Below are 12,369 nucleotides of genomic sequence, written 5' to 3' on the forward strand. Positions count from 1 at the left end.
TGTCAAACGGAAGGCGGTGTTTTGGTATTGGGTTTTTTAATTAGTTTTGGGGTTTTGTTTGGGTTTTTTAATTGTTTTTTTAAGTGTGTGTTGTATTTAAAACTGGATGTTTGTACTGTTTTTTACAGTTCTTTTAATGTTTGCTGCCCTCAAATACAAAAATTCCTGTGCAGACTTTTGTCAAAATCCCTGGAATCTAAAATATGTATACAGTGACTGCAGTGTTCAGCATATGCCTGAAAAAGCAGTTGTCTCACAGTAATTTTTCCTTCACTTCCAGCTAGTGTAATAAGTATTTTTTAAAAGTTTATGTAAATAGTAGTTGCTAAAATGAAAATTCTTCCGTTTGTGGGTTTGTTTTAGTGCTTCTTTTGGTTGTTTGGGGGTTTTTTTATTAGTGTAATCTGTCCATCTAACTTTCTCTGTCAGAAAGGCTTGGGTTTTTTTCCTGGCTTTGTGAGTTTCTTCCGTTCGATTGAAAATAATTGTTTTGCTGGATCTTGGAAGAAACTTGTTGCAATATATAAAGAGTAATTAAGGCAGAAATATTTTTTCCCTCTTAAAGTAGGATGCAAAGTTAGCATCTCAAAAATATGGTAAAGGAAACCACCTATAGCAGTTTTGATTTTCTTATAAGGGCAAAATATATATCATTTTGAAATTAAAAGTAATTTTGAATTCTGAAAATGTTTAGTTTGTTTTAAATTAGAATTGGAAGATATATTTTGAATTTCTCATTTCGGTGTTCTAGATTTGTGTTTCTTAAATTTTTCATCAATTTGAAAACACAAAGTTCTAATTCCAAATGTTCTAACAATGTTCTAACTCCCTTTGTCAGCTTACAGTGAGAAATTAAATGCTGTGTACTTTCAGTCTGCTTTGCTGGATATATGCAAAGCATATGGGATGAGAACATTGCACCTTTTTTTTTTTTAATTTAGAAATGTATTTTTTAATGCATGCTTTTTGTAAAATTATTTTTGCTTAATCTCCCTGGGACATGTACTCTTACAAGTGGTCACTACCCTATGGGGTAGCTGTCTGGGATGTAACTTTCTGATACTGTTGGTTTTGACCCCCTGTGTTGAAGGATGGTATGTGGTATGTTGTCTCAGGGAAGGGAAAACTGTGTATGAATGCTGAGTAACATCATTGTTTTGCCACGTAGGCTTGTATTTTTTAACACATTGGAGATATTTTATAGATAGAAAAAGAAAATTTAAGTACCTTTATATCAAAAGAAAGTTCTCAAGTAGAGTGAAGAGTTTGAAAATGCAGGTAGTGATACAACTAAGGAAATTATTTTGATGGCTATACACAGATGTATTATCATCTTTATATCCTATTCGTGTATTTTAGCTAGTGTCTGCTTATCAAGTTATCCAGCGGGAAAAGAAGAAGCTACAGGTAAGCATTACTTTTCATTCTCTCTTACCTGCATGCTTTTTTCAATCTTAAAATGTGTAGTGATAATAGAGATTTAATTTTCAGTGTATTGTGAGTATGTAACAGATGATGATTTCTTAGCTGGCACTTCTAAGGAAGCCAAAATTAATTTGTCAAAATAACTGTAAAGTATTGTACTCCAGCCTATTTTGTTGCATCAGCTGACTTCAGGTAGATAGATTGATAGATTTCCAATTTTTGAGTTTTATTTATCCATTTAAAAATTACATTTAATACACCTGATCTTTATTCTTCCTTTTTTCTTAAGAGCATTCTGAGTCAAAGCCAGGATAAAGCACTTCGCAGGATTGGAGAACTGAGAGAGGTAATTTCCTTTATTGATTGCATGTTTACTTTATATCACACTACATAGGATCTTTTTTTTTGCCTAGCTTTTGACTTTTTTGTTCATAAAATATCTTCTATTACAGAACAGGGTATTTTACAGCTCTTTTTTTGTTGTTGTTGTTTATATGGGGTTACTCCTCTGGCTTGCTTCTCATTCAGCAGCTTATTGCTATACTCTTAAGACAGAGCAGTGCATCACCAACTAAACTACTTCTCTTGTTCATTGTGAAATAGGTAGAAGTGTGTGTGGTTCTTGCAGAATTGTTGGGCCCAGCCATAGATGTCCCTGTGCAATTTGTTGCTCTTCTATTAATGACAAATACTAATTCAGGCAGACACAAGTAATAGGCACATTTTTGTAAGGATTTCAATGACTATCAAAAAAAAAAAAGGATAATTAAAAAAAATCTTCATTATCTCAGTTGTAATACTTACATTGTTTTATGGATTTTGGTGTAGTTTGGTTTCAATCATAAAATCAAGTAGGTTGTGTTATGATTTGCCTCCTTAGGTTAGAGTGAAATTAAAAGGAGAAGCTCTATTGTATTTGGTATTGATAATAAACACAGTGGACTTAAAAAACATGTACAGATGATGGGGCAGAACAGATTAAAAGGGTAAAATCAAAAACGCCATATTGTCAAGCCCTGATGAAGCACAATGTGACGCTGAAGCTGTTTTATTGCCTCAGGAGCTAGTGCAGCACCAGATTTGGAGATGGGTGTGCAAGGGCCTCTGTCTGTGCTCTTATGTTGCTGGAGAGCTGGGTACCATTTAGCTCAAAGTTTCAGGCTTTGTCTTATGACTGCACACCTGCTTCTGGCATGTGCAATGCTGAGCAGCAGCACTGGCATGGAGATTGCAGGAGCCATTAGACCATGGTGAGGTCCCACCTTTGTCTGAAGGCAGACTCACTCCAGGCAATTGGGTGTTTTGCCCACAGACAGGGACCGGACCTGTCCTCTTAATAATGAGGAATGGTGACTGTGAGCCTCTGGCCATGTGTGTAATCAAGGCTCAAGCTCACCCACAAGGACCTATCCTTGTGACTAGTCAGGCAGCCAGTCATTTCAAGGGAGGTCACTGGCAAATTGCTGGGCATTCTTCAGTGATCTGGAGAGTAATTCAGGTGAGCATGCTGTGAATTGTGTGTGCTAGTGGGATAGCATTTTGGTTCACATCTATGCTGCTTCTGCCCCAGCAGCTGATAACAGTGGGTCACTGCTGGGAGTACCATGCTCATCTGAGCTATAGCCTGTGTCTGGACTGTCACAATGTCCTCAGCTAAACTGTCAGTGCATAGGAGGGAAAAAAAACATTGCTTTACTGTCAGAATTGGCTTGCCAAGGTTGTGTCTTTTCTAAATCACTACAAGGTCAAATGAAAAAGCTTTTTCTGTGTTAGGTCCATATCTGCATGCTCCTGTAGGATTAGTTTTCCAGTTTATTGCTACTTGTTGAAGTCAGGAAGGCAAATGTGGAACAGAGTTAAATCTTTGGCATATGATAGAATTGGACCATGTCCATTTTATTTTTGACTTCTGTCATATAGTCTTTGTGATTCATATATGTAGATAAATTACACATATATTTCTGTTTTATATATATACATCTGTGTCTGTATATTTTGTGTAAAATTTAGTTTCATTCTTACCAATCTTGTAAATTTAAAAATTCCTTCAAATCTAACACTGAAATTCTTTTTCATTAATTGATACACTTCAAAAAGTGTTTTTCTGATCTTTTGGAAGCCCAGGTGTTGCAGCATTAGGTAAAACAGACAACAAAGGAAAAATTACAAATAAAATGGTAAGTTTCCATTGTGGAAGCTAACATGGTCCAAAATAGTTCATTCATTTATGTAATAATTTGTTATCAGAAATTAATTTTAATAATATTTTTCTTTACCATACAATTATTTTTTCCCATAAATATGTTGAATCAGGCAAGTTTCTTCTAAGAGGGCTGTATATGAGTAAACTAATCTTCCTTTGAGGCTAAATTAACAGTGTGACACAGTCCCTAGAAATAAATGTTACCATAGTTTCCTCCTCTTAGGGGTAATTCCTCAAAACCAGTCTTAAGGCAGTCTTCAGTGTTCTCTTTCACAGAAAAGGATCAGAAGGGACTCTGAGACCCAAAGAGGACCATTTACTTGTTCTTACACTGGCCTGCTTTGCTTTTTTTGAAAGGAATTGCTTCTAAAGCTCAGAAGCACAGGGCAGAAGTGTGATCAGTAATTGCTGAGAATATGAGGCAATGCAGTATTAAGAAGTGGGTATAGCTGGGAAGAGAGTAATGGTTTTTGCAGTGATGCTTTCCCTCACCATTGTGCCTGTGCATGGCAGGGCAGGCTCAGCTCTTACAGCAATGGTTTTCAATGCCGATATCAGCCTCATCTGTGGCAGGGCATTCACTGTTGGAGGTAAGGGATAGACAGCAAGACAGCATAAAAATAAGATTTAGAGTTGGACGAAAGCAGCACAGGAAGCATGCAGTGCTCTGTTTTGTCTCATTTGCTTTTTCATGCTTTCTTTCTCTTTCTGTCATCCTCTGTCTTTGCCTGGCTAATGACACTCATGTTTATGGGTGGTGATTGCTTTTATACAAGTGATCTTTGCAGAATAACAGTCATAGAAGCATTCTTTTCCTGAGGTAAATCCTGGGGAAGATATATATGGATGAAATAAATACATAAATAAAAAAGATTAAAAAGTTTCTGAAAATATTTGCGGTGCATGCATGATGTATGTGTGGTTCTGGTTCTCTGAATAAGCAGTTAGATGTGAATTAATTTAGGGACATGTATTTTCTATTAGAATGATAATTATTTAAATAAATTTAAATGTTTAAACTTCAAAAGCATAGGAAATAATTTTAAAAAACCTCCTTCAGAAAATATGTTATAAGACTCTGTAAATATTACTAAAGAATTTAGGCAATATCTACAAGCTTCTAAGAGTGTTCAGCCAAACAAATGCATGTAAGTATAAAGTAAAGCCACATACTTAAATTATTTGGCATCTCTGTCTTTCTCATTTGAGACATGTTTGTGGAATAAAAAGACCAATTTTCTTCTCTTATACATGGCATTTGTCATTTTAGAATGGTGGCATATTGAATGAACCTAATGAATTTTACATTTCTGCTCTTTATGTTGGCTTAATCTGGTGGCGAAATGAAGAATTTTCCAAAGTGCAGTCTTCAGCTTCCAGGAGAAATGAGTGTATGGAAGAGAGTTTTTCAGGAGCAGGCTTGAAATGAACCCTATACAAACTTAATTTTAGGAAAAAGAATCCTTGATAATTTTCCATCAAATCTAGACTCTTGCTGTTTTAATCCTGGTATTATAATTGAATGTTCTTACTATATTGTGTGGAATGTTGTGTAGTAAAAAATAACATACACTTCATGGTTGTATTTTGGGATCACAACTATGAAAGAGATATTTTAGATGTTATTTCATAATATTTTTATAAGTCTTTTGAGTTTGCATTCATTGAGTTCACATTTATTTGAGATGTGTTTGTATTATTAGGAGCTCCAGATGGATCAACAAGCTAAGAAACATCTCCAAGAGGAATTTGATGCTTCCTTAGAAGAAAAAGATCAGCTTATTAGTGTCCTGCAAACTCAGGTAAGATAATTTACCCAGCAGATGTTGTTGAAAACTGCTCTTCTTACCTTTTCTTTTTAGCTATATATTTCCTATAATGCATATCCATGTTTTATTATAATTGCTCTGAAGTTGAAAAGCATCTTGTGAATTTAGGATTTTCTAGAAATTAAGTGTGTCTTTGTGGTAGAGGATACCTTTGTAAAAATCTCACTCATGTTAAATAGGATTGGCTGATTTGCACTTAAATAACTTTGTGATGTTTTGTTATCAAGGCATCAACATTAGCAGATGTCTGACCTAAAATTGCTTTTGCAAAATTCATGTATTTTGCTTAATTGGTCTTTGTTTCTCTACCCATAGTCATTTTACATCTGTTAATTGGAAGCATAATTCTGACTTTAAAAAAATGGTAAAAAAATCTCAGACAGATTTCTCCTTTTTCTACTTGCTAATATCAAAATTAATTTAACTTTTTCTAGTTTTGAAGATTAAAAAATTATCTGCTTTGAATCCTTGGATTTTTTTAACAAACAGAACATTTTGTTTAGGTGTCATTGCTGAAACAGAGATTACAGAATGGTCAGATAGGCACTGAATTGCCTGATCAAAATGTCCAATCAGAACCACAAGTTCAAAGTCCAATGAAAGAAGTCAGTGCAGAAAATATTGTGGAAACAGGAAGCAATGGTATGTATTGTGGCTTTTTCAAGAGACCTTACATTTTGGGGAATAAACCTGTTGTTATCTATGATGGAGTAACAGTATTTAGGACTGACCATGTCATAGTAAGGATATATTTTCTAGAAGAAAACAATTGTTTTGAAAACCATCTGGAGCTAGAGGAGAGTTTCCTTTTAAGAAACTAAATTTTCATAAGAATTCAGATCTGGTATGTCTTTCCTTTGTCAATATTGATAATAACACTGTAATTATTGCTTTGTTGGTAGGTGTTCTTATTATCCCAACTTAATACAATTAAGAGATTCTGTCCCCCATAAGTAAGGACCTATCCCCAGAATTTAGAGAGCAGAGTAGTTGCCAGTCTCTGTCTTTTTGTGTGTGAGTTTGGGTTTTGTTTTTCCTTGTTTTATCAGAAAAAAAGTAAAAATAAGGATCAATTTTGATATTCCTGCTATTGAATATTCTGAGTGTTCCTCACATCTGGAGGTTGTTTCAATCAGTGGAATTCTCAATGTTGTATATATTTGATTACTGAGCAAGGGACATTATAATGCTGATACATAATAAAAGTGTCTTTCATTGGTACCCTTCATAAAAGGTAGGGTTAAGACAGAGGTAAACATACATCTTGAAATTATATTTGTTCAGCATCTGCTGTGGTTTTTATATGTAGGGATGATAGGAAGTCTTAGGTGAGAGATGTTCTTATCTAGTGCCATGGTTTTTGGACCACTTAGTCAGTAATGAAAAATTGTGATTCAAGATGTTTTCTATGAGTGAGTCTGCCTCTGGACTGTAGTGTGCCAGGCATCCACCAAAGCGGCTCTCTCACTCTCCTCCACAGCTGGACAGAGGAGAGAAAATTTAAAGAAGGGTTCATGAGTTGAAATAAGGCTTAGGAGAGATCCCTTAATAAATACTGTCATTGCCAAAACAGGCTCGAATTAGAGAGGCAAAGGAAATTTAATACTAATAAAATCAGAGCAGGATAATAAGAAGTAAAATAAAACTTTAAAAACACCTTTTCCCCCTCACCCCTTCCCAGCTTTACCTCTTTCCCCAGAGGGGCAGGGAATGGGGGTTTGTGGTCAGTTCATCACTTGTGGTTTCATCTGCTGCTCAGGGAGAGGAGTGCTTCCCCTGCTCCACCGTGGGGTCCCTCCCACCAGAGACAGTTCTCCAAGAACTTCTCCAGCATGAGTCCATCTCATGGGCAGCAGCTCCCTGCAAACTGCTATAATGTGAGCCCATACCACAGTCCTCAAAACTGCTACAGCGTGGGTCACTCTTCCACGTGGTGCAGTTCTTGAAGGACAGGCTACTGCAGAGTGGGCTTCTCTCTTCCATGGGCCTCCCACAGGGTCACAGTCTCCTCTTGGGCATCCACCTGCTCTGGCATGGGCTCCTCCATGGCTTGCATGTGGATCTCTGCATCCCCTTGGTCCTTCATGGGCTGCAGGCGCACGGCTGTTTCACCATGCTCTGCACCATAAGCAGCAGTGTAATCTGAGCCCTAGTGCCTGGAGCACCTCCTCCTCTTCCTTCTCCATGGATCTTCATGTCTGCAGAGTTGTTCCCCTCACGTGTTCTCACTCCACTTTTCTTTGGCTGCAATTACAACTGTGCAATAACTTTTTTTCTTCTTTCTTAATTTTTTTATCACAGAGGCGTTACCACCATTTCTAATTGGTCCAGCATGGACCAGTGGCACACCAGTCTTTGGAGTTTCACCAGGGATTGGCTCTGCCAGACATGAAGAAAGCATCTGTCAGCTTTCTGGCAGCTCCTTGCAGAAGCCACCCCTGTAGTTTCCCTTTAACTACTGAAGCTTGGCCATGCAAATCCAGTACAATGCCAAATACCCTTGCAGCCTCCAGAGCATCAGAGCAGAAGCACACAGTAAAATACTACCAAATGTGCTAGTTATACAGTGATTCAAACTGAAATGGAGTAGGTTTAAATTATAGATATTAGAAAAAATTCTTTACTATGAGGGTGTTGAGGCACTGGAACAGGTTGCCCAGAGAAGTTGTGGCTGCCCCATCCTTTGAAGTGTTAAAGGCCAGGCTGGATGGAGCTCTGAGCAACTTGTTCTGTGAGGTTTTCCGGCCTATGGCAGCAGTCGGAACTAGATGATCTTTAAGATCCCTTCCAACCCATACCAATCTATGATTCTATGAGTACTACTGAGAAAGACACTAAGTATAACCTTTATCCTGCTGAATGTAATATTGCCCAGCCTGGGTATTTTAGAACTAATGTCATGCCCAGCCTTGGGAAAGCAAGAATCTGTGTGCATGGCACTTGAGGGTTGTGATTTGCTTTACGTCACATTTTTTCCTACTTGTGCATATTCTGTTAGTAGCAGCAGGCAGGTTTATAAATCATGATGACTTTTTAATTACATAAAAAACCTTGTTGGTTAATAGCTTCATTTTGAAGCTGATGAAGTAACTGGGGTTTTGTAAGCTAACTTGGTGTTAAATACTCTTTACTATTCTGTATGCATAGAATGTTTCTGGCACTTACAGGACGAACTAGGAAGTTTTGCAGACTTCACACAACTTTCTTTAGAGACCTATGAGTCCACTGCATTGTGAATGATGAATGCAGATCTGCATTTTGGAAATGGCATACCTATGGTAATGTTGGTATGTTGTCTTATAGAGGATAATGAAGATTCTGTTAAAACACTGGAAACTCTTAATCAGAGGGTGAAGCGCCAAGAGAACTTGCTGCAACGTTGTAAGGAGACTATTCGATCGCATAAAGAGTGCTGTGCCCAATTAACCAATGAGAAAGAGGCACTTCAAGAACAGCTGGAAGAGAGGCTTCAGGAGCTGGAAAAAATGAAGGTATGGAAAATGCTCTTAGCTTTATGAATAACCATGAAAATACGGTAAAAACTCCAGTATTTCCAAAATGTATTGATAGAGTAGACCATGAAACAAACTGTCCCTGTACTTTTTTGGAGATAAAAGTTCAAAACCGACCTGGAATGAATACACTCAGCAATTATTCTAGAGTGGTGAAGTTGGGTATGAAAAATTACTGTATAAATAACCATCAGAATGGTACTAGAAATAAGTAGTTGTGGGGAACTGGGGTGAGAAAAAGACTGTCTTAGCATAGAAGACAGAAGGTAAAGTGAGAAAAGTGGAGCAGAGATAAATCTTTAAGACATAGTGAATGAGGCATTATGTAAATTAACAGGAAAAAAAGGAAGGCAGGGAAGTGGGGATCACAATATAGTGAACATAAGTGCAATCCCAGAACTAATAAATTAATACTTTGCTCAATTTTCCTTTTAAGGCCATTAATGCTGAGTGTGGAGCGTAAGTAAGGTGGCTAATAGAGATGAAACCTGAAAATGTGCTAAGTATAGCTGTACTTAGCTTTAGTTGCAAAGATTAGATTCCCGTCTCTGTCTTCATCTCTGAGCACTAGCCTGGTTTGAAAAATCTCTGAAAGACTTGAGTTAATGACATTTTCTAGAATATGGCTAGTAACAATCATTTATGTTGCATTGCTGAGATCCTCTTGTAAAGCAAGATACAGGTAATAGAGCAGAAATCTTAGACATATTGTTTTACTTTACCAACTCAGACCTCCATGTGTTGAGGCTCTAACAAAGCCTTCAGATCTCTGAATTAGTACAGAAGCCGTAAGGCAGCCTACCTCTGGGAGATGTAAAAGTAATTTAAAACTGCCCACGTCAGTTTCCCTTGATTGTGTTCTGTGTTCTTCCTCCAAGGCATAGTGCAGGGTCAGAGCCAAAGCTAAGCTGTTGTTCAACCATCTTGTGGTTGGGATCTTTTTTTAGGACCTTCACATGGCTGAGAAGACTAAACTGATTACACAGCTACGTGATGCAAAGAATTTGATTGAACAGCTAGAACAAGACAAGGTAAACAAAGCTGTAGGTTTTGATGAAGATTGTTTAAAACACAAAATATCTAGCTCTGGGTATTAGAAGCTGGTTTTAGTGGTCTGATGGTTTCATCTATGTTTCAATAAACAAGTAATTTAAGCTACTTAAGAATTTTATTGGATATATACCATAAGATAGGTCTGTTAAGTTATACTTAACAATAAAACATGATTTTATTTAGGATGCAACAGATATACTGAATGCACTCCTTGATGCCAATTCTAAAACAAACAAAGAAACCCCAAACACAAATGAAGATGAGATACAATTGAATTAATTTAGAAATAATACCAGTAAAGTAACTATGCTTTCGATAGACAATAAAGGATTTTCTCCATTTTTCGCTCCTTAAATTTTTTTTTAATCACAGTCTTGGTACTTGGAGTAATTTCTGGTGTTGTCATAAGTGACATGACTAACATTTTATGGCGTATTCTCAAAGGAGAAGTACAGACTCTACAATGCTTTTAGTTTGGGTTTGTTTACAGAATACATGTTTCAAAGGAAAGTGTCTGTACCAGAAGGAGGAAGTTTTTGGATGGTCTGTGTTTGCTGGAGTTCTTTTCACCACTAGATAAATTTTGGATACTCTTAAAAATAATCCCTATTCTTATCTTATTTTTGTTAGCATTTTCTGTTTTCTAACATAGAAAAATCCTATGATCTCTGGTCTTGTAATATGAGACTACAGTTTATTCTTGGCAATGATTGTGCCCTGGCTTGAAATTGTTCCAGGTATATGTCTTATTTATTTGCTAGCTTGTTATCACAAGGACCTTTTCCACAGGGCATGGTAATTGCAGAGACAAAGCGGCAAATGCATGAAACATTGGAAATGAAGGAGGAGGAGGTAGCCCAACTGCGTGCTCGAATCAAACAAATAACTACAAAAGGCGAGGAATTAAAAGAGCAGAAAGAAAAATCAGAAAGAGCTGGTAAGAATATACCTAGATTATTTGCTTTCACATTTGTACATCAGAAAGCTTCAGTGTGGTCTTTTTCTACAGTTGTTGTTTGGAATGAATATTAAGAGATGCTCTTTTTTCTATTGTTCTACATGTCACCTGTGCCATCATTGATAACTTCACTTCTGGACAGCAGAGTTTAGGGATGCTTTTAACTGATTTGTCTGTTACCAATAAAATTGGATTTAGGAAAGAAACTTCTGAAAGGCAACTGTACTTCCTTTTTTGTATGAGAAAAAATTGATGGAGTCTTCTTCTGGTCGAACTTAAGAAGAGAAACTTGGAACCACCTATAAATTGTCATTATTATGCCACCAGGAATTCACATAGAAAACATAGCAGTGAGCATATAAGAGTTTGTGAAGAAGTAAAAATGTTATAACCGTAGTAAGCATTTTCTTTCAATTATTTTAATGGAAGCATTTCTGATTTAAGTGAAACAGAAGTGATGATTCCCTTTGCCTCAAGCTTGTAACAGAGGAACATTTATGTATCTGTTACATGATGTAGTTTGCTTTTTATGGAAATTAGGTAACATTATGTGTGCTTGGAGTTCTACTTTTGCATGAAATTAAGTTAAACCATTGTTTTTTAAACAGTGAAATTGTTTTGTACTACATAAGAATTCTTTTAGAATAATTTAATTTGTTCTAATGGGCATGTAAAGAAGCTCACTCTTTTGGCAAAAGCTCAGGTGTTACTTTGAATAAAATCTTATACATATTTTCTTTCTCTAAAAAACAATGAAGAGTTCAAACAATGCAGTTCATAGTGGTTTATTTTAAATCTATGCAGATTTAGATTAGAACTTGCAATTTTAAAGATCAATTTGGATAGATCATTCTGCTGTAATGCAGAAAACCAGTTGGAACATCCATCTTTTGAAAAGTAACAAACATTTTCATTAGGTGCCTTCCTCTCCTACCCTTTCAAGGTTGCATGTGTCTTTTTAGTTCTGGAAATTCATACTTCAGAAGTCAGTCCTACTAAAGTTGTATTTTGTTTGGTACTGGGAGACTAGGATGCTCTTCATGATTAAAAAAAGAAGGTGAAGAATCTTTTAATACTTCGGTAGATATGAAGTTATTATCATAGCTGTATGCAATAGTGTTTCTTGAGGCAGGAGAAACAATTATGAATTATTAATATACTATCCACACACACTAATTAATACAGTAATTTCTTCAAGTTTGCCTGGCCAGAAGCTGAAATCAGGTTAGAGATGATTCTGTAGGCAACTAAAAAACTTCCTGTTGTAATGAGAAGTAATTTAATTTGAATGAATGTTGTGTTGAGTACACTACACTTTTCTAGGGGGAGATTTGTGGTTAAATGTGCTCTTTTTTAAACAAAAATTTTAAGTGCTTTGGTTGATTTTAC

General features: G+C 36.3%; 1 protein-coding gene across 7 annotated transcripts in view; it reads left to right on the top strand.

Annotated features, from left to right (window-relative positions):
• Window positions 1–12,369, top strand: part of GOLGA4 (golgin A4) — a 72,450-nt gene that overhangs the window by 21,868 nt on the left and 38,213 nt on the right. For all 7 annotated transcript variants that reach the window (XR_008440117.1, XR_008440118.1, XM_053995406.1 and 4 more), the window contains 7 exons: window positions 1,360–1,407; window positions 1,715–1,771; window positions 5,332–5,430; window positions 5,961–6,099; window positions 8,761–8,948; window positions 9,917–10,000; window positions 10,812–10,959. Coding sequence is in view for 5 of the 7 variants with exons in the window: in XM_053995406.1 (XP_053851381.1) it covers window positions 1,360–1,407; window positions 1,715–1,771; window positions 5,332–5,430; window positions 5,961–6,099; window positions 8,761–8,948; window positions 9,917–10,000; window positions 10,812–10,959 (763 nt within the window). In the remaining 2 variants the exon portion in view is untranslated. The remainder of the gene's footprint in view (window positions 1–1,359; window positions 1,408–1,714; window positions 1,772–5,331; window positions 5,431–5,960; window positions 6,100–8,760; window positions 8,949–9,916; window positions 10,001–10,811; window positions 10,960–12,369) is intronic.

Source organism: Vidua macroura, chromosome 1 (assembly GCF_024509145.1).
Source record: "Vidua macroura isolate BioBank_ID:100142 chromosome 1, ASM2450914v1, whole genome shotgun sequence".
NCBI classification, from domain to species: domain Eukaryota; kingdom Metazoa; phylum Chordata; class Aves; order Passeriformes; family Viduidae; genus Vidua; species Vidua macroura.